General features: G+C 37.1%; 1 protein-coding gene across 1 annotated transcript in view; it reads left to right on the top strand.

Moving 5' to 3' along the window:
* DOCK3 (dedicator of cytokinesis 3) overlaps window positions 1-12314 on the top strand; it is a 276490-nt gene that overhangs the window by 93176 nt on the left and 171000 nt on the right. Inside the window, exon 6 of the mRNA XM_081525200.1 lies at window positions 8081-8229. Within this exon, the coding sequence (XP_081381326.1) occupies window positions 8081-8229 (149 nt within the window). The remainder of the gene's footprint in view (window positions 1-8080; window positions 8230-12314) is intronic.

Below are 12314 nucleotides of genomic sequence, written 5' to 3'. Positions count from 1 at the left end.
AGACTGGAGCAGACAGGGGTGGAATTTGGCACAGCAGAATCCCTTAATGCCCTTGGAATTTTGGCCTTGCCTGAAAGTACTGTTAATGCAGCATCTCTAGATAACTTGGATGCAAATGTGTGCCTTCTGCCTTTTCCATTCTTTGCTGAAGCTGGTTGACTCATAGTCTGAAGGGGCTTGTTTGGCAGGTTAGCTGCTATCATTTCTGCCCTGTATATACTGTCACCAGATGTGGAAGCCGTGAACGGACAGATGCTATGCTGTAGTCAAGAGACAAAGCTTTCTCCAGGGTGTTTTTCTGCTATGGAATGTGTTTCATTTTTCATTCACTCTGGGAATGAGACGTATAAATGATCTAGCTTTTGTGTTGATTCTGGCAGGGAATCACTGCACTTGTGCAGGTTTGGCTGCTTTCATTTGTTAATATTTAAAGTAATGAACAGCAGTGAAAGCTGAATTGAGACTCTGTTTAACTTTGTGACCCAGAGAAACACACTTAGAGTAGGGGAGGCTTTTTATGGTAAGGGTTATTTAATTTCATTTTTAAAGATAATCAAATATGTTTATATGAATTTTTAAATAATATATTAAAAATAACTAGGCCTTTATTGAAAAATAGTAGTTTTTGGCCTTATCTCTTCCCATCCCTGATTGCCGTTCCAAACTTAAGTTTTTAAGTTCTTTTAGCTATTTCTTCTTTTATTTCATATTTCTAAATATTCTTTTAACATATATTTTGATTTTTCTATTTAGATGTTATTTAATGATTTCTTACTATAGAAGATAAGAATTAATCTTTGAATGTTTTTCTCCATACATATATACTCTTTCCATCCTCCAGCACTTCCAAAATAGTTATATCATCTTTTTTTTTTTTTTTTGGTTAAGTCAGTATGTAGCTGTTACTATGGCTCACTTCTGAGCCATACAGCGAATTAAAGTTACATTTCCTTTCTTGTGTAAATTTGGTTTTTTTTTTTAATATTAATAATTGTTGCTCTTTGTTATGTTTCATGTGTTTTCCTCCTAGTCTTCTGGCAGAAATGAAGATCTCCTTTGAATATGTTCAGATACTTTAGGGTGTTTTTTTTTAGTTTAATTTTATTCCCCAGTGACAACCTGTATGGAGCCCTCCAACCTCCTGTGTTAATCTGGCCTGAGGATTTCTTTGCCCCTCTCCTATGTTCCTTTGTCTCCTGCATTAAACCAATGTCACTTTGATTCCTGGTTTACTTCCTCATCTGATGAATTACTTTCTCCATAACTTTCTGAGAAAAGTGTGTAGGAGAATATTTTTTGAGATTTTGCATACTTGAAATGTCTTTAGACCACCCGTACCTTGATTGATGGTTTGGCTTGATATAAAATTCTTGATTACAAATAATGAGCAGAAGTTTTAAAGTATTACTTTATTATTTTCTAGCTTCCAGTCTTGTTACTGAGAAGTCCAATGGCATTCTAGTTCCTGAGTCTTTTATTGACAAGTTGTTTTCCATGAAAGATTTTAGGATCATCTCATCTGTCCCCAGTGGTCTGCAGTTTTACAGTGATATGTCTTAGTTATATTTTTTCCATTGATTATGCCAGCTATGCAATGAGTTCTCTCATCCTAGAAACTAGTTTACTTCAGTTCTGGAATATTGTATTGTATAATACAATATTGTACAATAATTATTGTATTACTTCTTTGGCAGTTTCTTTCTGTCTTTTTTTATAATTTTTTCTTTCTAGAAATTCTTTTATTAGAATTGGACATCCTGGAATGATTCACTAGTTTTCTTATATTTTCTCACTCATTTATCCATTTTATTATGTTTTTTGTATTACTCTCTGGCAGAATTCCTCAAAGTTTTAGTCTGTTATTATTACTGAATTTTGTTTTAAATTACAGCTATCCTCTTTCTACCTGCTAGAAGCTTTTGGGGCTCTAAATCTTTTTCTCCTGTTTTGTTATCTCCTGTTCTTTTTTCAAGGATATACTATAATCATTATGCTTTCTAGAATGTTGATTATTGTTTCTTTGAGACAATAATTATTGTTCTTTTATTCCTGGAATGCTTTCTTTGTTATATTAATATATTGTTTTTTCCAGTAATATTTAAGAATGATGCATCAAAATTTTGACAGAAATAAAAGGAGTAAATAAAGCCACCTACATATATATAAATAAAAGAATGTTTGAAAGTAAGAGATGAAATGGAGAGAGGTCTGGGAATCTTCCCTTAACCACTTAAACTTTAGGTGCAGTGTTTAGTTTCTATTAAATTGATTTTGACCTAAAGTTTTTGGCACTTATGGCAGCCCCTTTGTTCTCTTTGACAAGAGCAGTACTTTTGATGCAATTTTTAAGTTAGATTTTTATAGTCCTATTAGTGTATGTTAAACAATCTGTGCATATATAGTTTTAAAATAAGGTTAGCTTGCTTTATGATGGATACTCTACAGCTTTGCTCATTTACTGACTTAGAGGTATTATTGCAGCACAGTTTTTCTTTCAACACTGAGTTACTAGCAGTTTAATAAAAATAATTTTTAAATCAGAAGTATTTTTACAGAGCTCCAAGAATTCTTTCACAATGATAAGGTAAATTTTACCTGCTTGTGTTTACAAAGTATTTAAATTATTCTAAATGTATGGTTTTTGCTGGTTCTTCAGTGTACTTTCCAAACATTCTGTGACCATTCTTGACAAATATTAGAGCTTTTGCAGAGGGTAAATATGTTACTAAGATTTCTTTTTCTTCTCCTTAAAACAATTTTTTTTATTCTTTTGTTTTAGCAATGATAGTAACTAGGGATGATTGTGCAGGAAAGCTAAATTTTATTGCCAATCTGATTACAGGCATATCTGGTTGCTTTTTGTGTTTTGCTTTGTTGTGCTTCACGGATAAGGTATTTTGGATTTTTTTTTTTTTTTGCAAATTGAAGTCTCTGGCAACCTTGTGCAGAGCAAGTCTGTTGGTGCCATTTTCCCCACAGCATTTGCTCACTTCATGTCTCTGTGTCTCATTTTGGTAATTCTTTTAGTATTTCAACCTTTTTCATTATAATATTTGTTATGGTGATCTGTGATCAGTAATCTTTGTTATCATACTCCTCCTCCTCACAAAAGGCTCAGATGATGGTTAGCATTTTTTAACAATAAGATATTTTAAATTGAGGTATATACATTGTTTCTTTAGACATTATTGCTATTGCACATTTAATAGACTACAGTTTAGTGTAAACCTAACTTTTATGTTCACTGGGAAACCAAAAAATTTGTGTGACTCTCTTTATGTTTGTATTCACTTTACTGTGGTGATCTGGAACCAAACTCACAATATCTATGGTGTATACCTGATATACTGTTAGTTTGGTCTACTGAAGAGCAGGTTTCTCAGTAGAAAAGAATTTTTCAGTCTGAGTGGGATATTTAGCTGTCCTGTGGCATCAAGTGCTCGCAGGTAAATTGTGTGCTCTGGAGTCAGTCTCCCAGATTGTTCATGTTGAATGGTGTGTGTTCTCTTCTGCTAGGTACTGTGTGGTGTCTGAGCAATGCTGGTGGAGCCTCTAGTGCTAGGACCTCTGGTCAAAGAGGCCGTTAGGTTGGCCTGGAGAAAGAAGTTAGCACCACATTGATTATAATAATAGGGCTGCTGTCTGATTGTATGATCTGTTTCTTTCTTATTGCAGATTAGTATTCCCAGCTTTATATAATTAGAAACAGTAACTGATTTTTCTATTGCAAAAAAATACTGTACAGTTGTTCTGGTTTATCTACATAACAAACTATTCCAAAGCTTATTGGCTTAAGACAGCGATTTACTATATTTCATTCTTCTCTGGATATAGTGAGGTCAGCTGGGCAGTTTTACATAGGGTTTATCATTCTGTTGCAGTCACATGTTGGTAGAAGCTGTACTCTTCTGAAGATGTGGCTCGGCTAGGCGTGGCATCTGACATGGCTCACCCCCACAGCTGAGATGGCTTAGTGGAGTTTCTCCTTGTGGCCTCTCCACATAGCTTGGGCGTTTCACAATGGCAGCTGGATTCTGAGAGGCAACCTCCCAAGAACATGTATTCCAAGAGACAGGAAACAGAAGCTGCCAGACTAGGTAAGGGCTGTGTCTAGAACTAGCCCACTCACTGCTGTCCCAGCTCACACTGGATTGGTCAGAGCAGTCTTAGGGCCTGCCCAGATTTAAGGCTGTAAAGAAATAGGTTCCAGGGACTTCTCTGGCGGTGCAATGGTTAGGACTCCATGCTTTCACTCGGTGGCTCAGGTTCAATCCCTGACCGGGGAATGAAGATCCTCCTAGCTGCAAGGCACAGCCAAAAAAGGAAAAGGAAAGAAAGAAAGAAATGGGCTCCAGTTCATTCTAGGGGAGTGTCAGATTCATGTTTTTGCAGAAGAGCACTTGGGATGGGAGATATTATTGTCATCTTTGGAAAATACAATCTGTTAGAAACTCTTGATTTAAAAAAATAACTAACCATGTAATGCCTTAAAAGAATGTATTAGTATATTCTTGCATTGATATTATATGTATGTGTGTGTGCATGTTTGTTATATAGATATTGTATGTATGTGTATGTGAGTATATATTATGTGTGTGCAAGTATATATGCATACACATGTATATACATATGTATATATGTGATATTTCAGTATCAATATACTTCATTATATGTGATTTAAAATAAACACAAAACTGCACTTTTAATTAGTGTTCACGAAGTCAAAACCATCTAACAGTTGAGCTATCTTTCCCCTAACAATTTGTTACCACTCTCTATGAAACTTTTTTTTAATATCTTTTCTTCTATTCTCAAACCTCTAACACCCCCTCCCACTCTACTCGCTCTCAGCTGGTGACCTTGCTTTTTATTTCCTTGAGAATAAAACATCCAGAGGGAAAATTTAGTTCTGTCACCAAATCTCCTGGATCCTGTTGGCATTACTCACTTGTGTGCCTTTCCTTTCTGTGACAGTGGAATATCCTGCTTAAGCAAAACCTCCCCTTTTAACCTGGGACCTATCTTTTCTTGACAACTCAAGGATTTAACACCTGCATCATCAAAATTTCCCCTCTACCAGATTATTCCCTTCAGCATACAAATAGCCTAAAATTGTGTTTTGTTTTTAAAAATCCTGCCTGGTGGCTCAGATGGTAAAGGATCTGCCTGCAATGCGAGAGACCTGGGTTCGATCCCTGGGTTGGGAAGATCCCCCGAAGGAGGAAATGGCAACCCACTCTAATATTCTTGCCTGGAAAATTCCATGGACAGAGGAGCCTGGTGGGTTACAGTCCATGGTGTCGCAAAGAGTTGGACACGACTGAGCGACTAACTCTTTCCTAATAGCACAACTCTGTTTTGCTACCCCATTTCTCTGCTTCCAGTGAGTGAGAGTTCTACAGAAGTGTTGTCTGTCCTCTGTCTCTGTTCCCTCCTTTCCCATTAATCTTGAGATCACTCTAGCCATTCCATCAGTGGCCAGTGGTGGCCACCACAGTGCCAAGAACAGTGGCCAGTTCTCAGTCTATGTTTTATGTAACCTCTCAGTGCATTTAACAAAGTCTTTTAACTCCTGTTTTCTATACTCTCTTGCTTTTCCTCTCACCTCACTGCTTGCTTCTTAGTTTCCTTTGCTAGATTCTCCTCACTTTTCTGACCTCTAAGTGTTGAAACTCAGTGTCAAACTTAGCATGTCCAAATTGAACCTTGTTTGTCTCTTCCAGGCCTGCTTCTCAATCTAGGAAAAAGAATGATCCTTGACTCGATTCATATCTCACATCCAATCTATCAGCAGATATTGACAGCTCTAACTGCAAAATGTCAAATTTCAAAACTCTGGAATGTTTACCTTTACCATTCTTACCTTTGTCCTGTCAGCCATCATCTTGTGGATTGTTGCAATAAATAGTTTCCTATCTGGAACCCCCACTGTATCTTTGCACGGAGCACTCAGAGTAATGCTTTCAGGACTTGTGTCATATTGCATTACTTTTCTGCTCCAAATCTCCAGAGGCTTCCAATCTTGCTAGGAATAAAAGCTAAAGCCCTGAACATAATTAACTAAGACCCAGCCTAATCTGGTCCCATGTTGCCTCTCACTGCATGATCACCACTTTCCCCCTGTTCACTTTGCTTCAGGTGCACTGATCTGTTTATTCTCTGTGAATATGCCAAGTCTACTTCCACGTTGAGGCATTTGCTCTTGCTGTTTCTCATGCCTGTAAAATTTCCCCGGTTTTCCTAAATGCTGTCACCATGTTTCATTCAGGTTTCTACTTAAAGTTCAGCTCTCAAAAGAAGCCTTTCCCTGACTATTCTACCTGAAGCAGTACCTTCTCCTGTTCCCCAGCCAACCCACCCTTGGTCACCCATTGTTCCTGTTCTGCTTTAATTTTTCTTCTTAGAATCATGTATTTGTATATGAGATATGTATATCTCACCACTGTTATGTATTTGCCTGTATGGTTTGCCTCTGCTCTCTAGAATGAAAGCACCATGAGAGTAGGGACTTGGATCACAACGAAGTGATAGCACTCAGCAGGTGCTCCATAAGTGTTTGTTAACTGAGTGAATGAATAAATGCTTGTATGTCTGTGTAGTGGATTGTTGCATATGGCTTGATGGGAAAGTATTGATCCTAACTTCCTATTTTAAACTTAGACAGGTGGCCCTGATTTGTCAAAAAGAAATGCATGTGCTGGAAGAAAACAGCACATTGCCACTATTGCTTCAAGCTCTCAGTTTTGCAGATGCAATTTGCTTAGGCTTTGTTGCTTTTGAGCTGGTGAAAATTTGGGTCCTGTCCATCTGCCAGCGTTGTGTACCATCAAGGTGCTTAACTTTTCTTCATATGTTCACTGAGTAAAGAAAGAACAGCTTGATGTAGTTAGAGTGGGTGATTACTAAGGTCTTCTATTAATAGTTAAAAATAATTTCTCTTTAAAATGGACCTTTATAAATCTAATGCTCCATTAGATGATTTCTGAGTAGAATGTTGTTCCAAACATTGTAATCATAAGATCAGGGCTACTTAAAAACATTAGCTGATTCTACTAATTTGTGATTTACTTTTTATAATTTTAATTATAAATTTATTTATAGCCAGCTTCTTTTGAATCCAGCTTATTTTGGCAAGTGTCTCTTTAGGGGAAATCCCATATAGAGACTTTACTAACACTGTGGTAAAGGTTGATCTGTCCCTAAAAGTGTTCTTTTGGACTAGTTCCATTTGAGGAATTTTAATTATCGTATAAAATTGTACTTCTCTATAATAGAAACAGGAACCAAAAATTCCAAAATCAAGATTTTACTTCTGAGCAAATAGAACTTTAGTTTTTAAACCTGTGTTCTTAAATGAATCTTTTTGATAAGCATCTGTGTACTGTCATGGCATTTACAGTTTTTACTTGTAAGGCTAAAAGCACTGTGATGTCCATAATTAAGTTCATTAAGGTGTTTCCACTTAACTCTTAGAAAGGTGAGACTTTTTATTGAACTGAAAAGAGTAGAAATCTGTGACACTAGGGACGCATACTGTTTTCAAAAGCTAATTAAAACTAGATGAGGCCTGGAAACCTGGAATGAATCTCACTCCAGAGACTGTAACTTTATGTTGGAGCAGTTCCTTCAAAATAGGGCAAGTGATTCTCTCCCTCCCTCCCGCAACTTGAGTATCCTTCTGGAGAAACCAGAGATATTGCTGGATGGTTGAAATCTTTGTTGTAACATACAGAGTAACTTCTGTCAGGGAAAACCTCTCTAGGCTCCTGTGTTTCTTTTTGTTGTGATTGAGTTTAGTAACTTACTGGAAAACTAATAGTCCAGGATAGAGTAAACAAATGGCATTTTACATGAGCCAAGTCAATTATGTTGTTAGATATCACTTTATAGAGATTTTTAGACAGTAGGAACTAAGGACGTCGTTTTAATATGCTTAAATAAGCTTCTCTTTACGTTGCCTTTTATTTTTTTAGAGGTTCAGAGAAATGAGCACTTTTCATAGTTTAACTGTTTCTCTTTTTTTTCATTCCCTTTCCATATCCCTTTTTTATTTCACCCAACACCAAAAATGCCCTTTCAGAAACATAAAGTAGATCTTTTCTACAAGCTGCGCCATGTGATGAATGAACTTATTGACCTTCGAAGGCAGCTCCTGTCTGGTCACCTGACTCAGGATCAGGTGCGGGAGGTTAAGCGGCACATCACCGTGCGCCTGGACTGGGGCAATGAGTAAGTATGAATATCATTCGGGCATCTCTCAGTTTCATTTATGATAACTCAGTCCTTATGGAGTTTGTACCTGACCAAAGCTTATCTTTAGGAATGAAAAGACATGGTTGTATTCGCCACGAAGCTTTGATCATTTCTACAATTGAGTAGTTGTTTCTTTTACTTTATAGCAAAGGATATTCACTGGTTGGTTCTACTCACTGAAACTCTGTCAGTCTCTATTTTCAGCTTCTATTTTCACTTCCAGAAAGTTAAATAATTGGACTGCGTTAGCCTCTGGGGTTCCTTCCAGTTCGAATTCCTTGGTCCTAGACCTCAGTAATCAGAATACTCTTTTGTTTCATCCTTTAGTACCTTTTAATTTCTTGTGAATTTAGTGTCCTTTACATCTTATAGTCATATAATGAATCTGAGTAAGCATATACTACAAATGGGAACTGTCTACATCTGTACTTCAGAATATTCTTAACTAATTTATCATTCAGAAATAGTCCTGTATTTATGCAGTGGGTATGCTTATTTGCTATTGCTATACAAGGAAAATTATAAGACTTTGACATGGGAAGCTTGAGTAGGTAGTACTCAGGTTTTATTTCCTCCAGATTTAATAACTGATATAATTCTCAAATGCTTTTGTCGTATTCTCTTAAAATCGGGCCCATTGAACTTTGAAGTGACTAGATTGCTTCCTATTTAAGATATACATATACCTAAAAGTATATTTTAGAACAAGTGTTTAGCTCCTCTCCTCCTCAAGACATGATTGAAATGATAAAAAAAAAAAAAAAAAAAAAAAGAATGGGAGAAGCCCAGCAATAAATGGGAAATATAAAGCCGTTTCTAGAAGCTGAAAAATAGATGGAGGATTAGTGACAGAAGAAGCCTATAATATGGAGGAAACCTTAGCCACTGAAGGAGCTGGTCTACCTTGCAGCTGCTAGAATCATGAAAGAAAGGGAGTGTGTGCTGGAGCTTAAAAAAGGAGATGCTTAAAAGTATGTAAAGTAATAGTTCACCACCATGAGTGGAAAGCCTGGCAGCCAGCTATTTCCCCTTTAGATAAACGAAGACCAACTGCCTAGTGGGAAACTGGGCAACAAAAGTTTGAACTGGGACTTTATTGGAAAGCCTTCCATTGTGAGGCATTTAAGGGTTTCAAAGTATAATGACCAGATCCCTTCCACCTACCAGAAAGAGAAACTTGCTAGCCATTCACCCATGTATAAAATCCCTGCATGTCTCTCGTGCCTTTTAAATTTGAGTAGACAATCGAGTATTACCAGGTATTTGAAGAAATACTTTCACAGGGAGAAAAGGGAGATGAATAAAATATCTGGCCCCAGATATTGAGATTAGCAAAGACTGTTAAAAATTCCTGAGTATCCTCAAAGAGAATCAAGAATATTCATTATGTATTATAAAATGCTATGAAAAAGGAAGAGAAAATAGGACTTCAAAAAAGAATTCAGGAAGAGAACAGGAAGATAAGATTTTTTCCTTAATTCCCAGAATACTGAAATATCTTTTTTAAAACAAATTTATTAACATTAGCTTCCCTGGTGGCTTCCCTGGTGACTCAAATGGTAAAGAATCCGCTTGCAATGCAAGATACCTGGGTTCAATCCCTGGGTCAGGAAGATCCCCTGGAGAAGAAAATGGCCACCCACTCCAGTATTCTTGTCTAGAGAATTCCATGGACAGAGGAGCCTGGTGGGCTACAGTTCATGGGGTCGCAAAAAGTCGCACATGACTGAGCAACTAACACACATTAACATTAGCAGTTTTATTCACATACTATCAGTTCAGTTCAGTTCAGTCGCTCAGTCGTGTCTGACTCTTTGCGACCCCATGAATTGCAGCACGCCAGGCCTCTCTGTCCATCACCAACTCCCGGAGTCTACCCAAACCCATGTCCATCCAGTCAGTGATGCCATCCAACCATCTCATCCTCTGTCGTCCCCTTCTCCTGCCCCCAATCCTACCCAGCATCAGGGTCTTTTCCAATGAGTCAACTTTTCTCATGAGGTGGCCAAAGTATTGGAGTTTCAGCTTCAACATCAGTCCTTCCAGTGAACACCCAGGATTGATCTCCTTTAGGATGGATTGATTGGATCTCCTTGCAGTCCAAAGGACTCTCAAGAGTCTTCTCCAACACCACAGTCAAAAGCATCAATTCTGCGGCACTCAGCTTTCTTCACTGTCCAACTCTCACATCCATACATGACCACTGGAAAAACCATAGCCTTGACTAGACAGACTTTTGTTGGCAAAGTAATGTCTCTACTTTTAAATATGCCATCTAGGTTGGCCATAACCTTCCTTCCAAGGAGTAAGTGTCTTTTAATTTCATGGCTGCAATCACAATCAGCAGTGATTTTGGAGCCCCCCAAAATAAAGTCTGACACTGTTTCCACTGTTTCCCCATCTATTTCCCATGAAGTGATGGGACCAGATGCCATGATCTTAGTTTTCTGAACGTTGAGCTTTAAGCCAACTTTTTCACTCTCCTCTTTCACTTTCATCAAGAGGCTCCTTAGTTCTTCTTCACTTTCTGCCATAAGGGTGGTGTCATCTGCATATCTGAGGTTATTATACAGATCCTCAATTTTTTATTTTTAAATTTTAATTTATTTATTTTTAATTGGAGGATAATTGCTTTACAATATTATGTTGGTTTCTGCCATACATCAACATGAATTAGCCATAGGTATATATATGTCCCTTCCCTCTTCAACCTCCCTCCCACCTCCTACCCCATCCTACTCTTCTAGGTTGTCACAGAGCATCAGATTTGAGCTCCTTGCATCATATGGCAAATTTCCACTGGCTGTCTAATTTTACATATGGTAATGTACATGTTTCAGTGCTACTCTCTCAATTCATCCCACCCTTCTCCCCCCACCTCTATCCATGTCCACAAGTCTGTTCTCTATGTCTGTGTCTCTGTTGCTGCCCTGCAGATAGGTTTCTCAATACCATCTTTCCAGATTCCATATGTATGCATTAATATACGATATTTATCTTTCTCTTTCTGACTTACTTCACTCTGTTTAATAGGCTGTAGGTTCATCCACCTCATTATAACTGAGTCAAATGGGTTCTTTTTTATGGCTGAGTATAGATCACCAATTTAAATCAAACAGTTTAATGATTTTTAGTATACTCACAGACTTAATACAACCATCATCAGAATCAGTTTTATCACCCCTAAAATAGCTGTGCTTTTTAGTTATCATCTCCCTCATCTGTCTCTAAAGATTTGCCTATTCTGGACATTTAATATAAATGGAGTCATATAATTGGTCTTTTATAATTGGCTTAATGTATCCCGCTGTGGGTTTTGGTTTTTCTTCTCCCATTTATTATACTAGGTGTTTGATGGGCTCTTCCAGTCCTAAGTCACCTGGTCTTTGGCTCTAGGAAATTCTCTATCATTTTTTCAGAATTTCCTCTTTATTGCCTTTGTTTTTTTCCTGGAAATGTAACATCTGGATGTTGGATCGTCTAGACTGAATCTCTGTTTACTCTTTCCTCAACCATTTCCTAGCTTTTTGTTTTATTTTCCTAGAGATAACAATAATAATTTTAGTTATTTGTGACCTTTCGAAGTGACAACATCCTGTCCTTATTTGTTTCATTAAATTACAGCCTCTCTTGACTGTTAATAGGATTGTTTGGCACACATCACAGATTCCTTGTATGATATAACATGGATTCAGATGTACCATAAATCAGACAGTATTCTCTAAATCTAACTTTGGGCAATAAAAATCTTAGCAAAATGTACTGTGCATAGCTGATGATCCTGTCTCCTCTGCTCAAGACAGTAGAATATATATATAATGGTATCATTGTATTTATTTTAAACAATCAATAATAGTAGTAATTTGCAAACACATCATCCCTATGTGCCAAGCAAACTGTTAGTCTTGAAGTGATGCTAATAACAGTTATATAAATCCTATGTTACAGTTTTGCTACACTGTACATATCAGTAAATGAACAAGAGAAATATTTTAGAAATATCAATACCTCTTTATGATGAAAGTTACAAAACAGACCAATTATATTTTGCAGTCAAATCT

This window comes from Giraffa tippelskirchi, chromosome 9 (genome assembly GCF_054371585.1).
Source record: "Giraffa tippelskirchi isolate mGirTip1 chromosome 9, T2T-mGirTip1v1.2.pri, whole genome shotgun sequence".
NCBI lineage: Eukaryota > Metazoa > Chordata > Mammalia > Artiodactyla > Giraffidae > Giraffa > Giraffa tippelskirchi.
The sequence above is the reverse complement of the archived record's forward strand: the minus strand, read 5'-3'. Positions and strand labels throughout refer to the sequence as shown.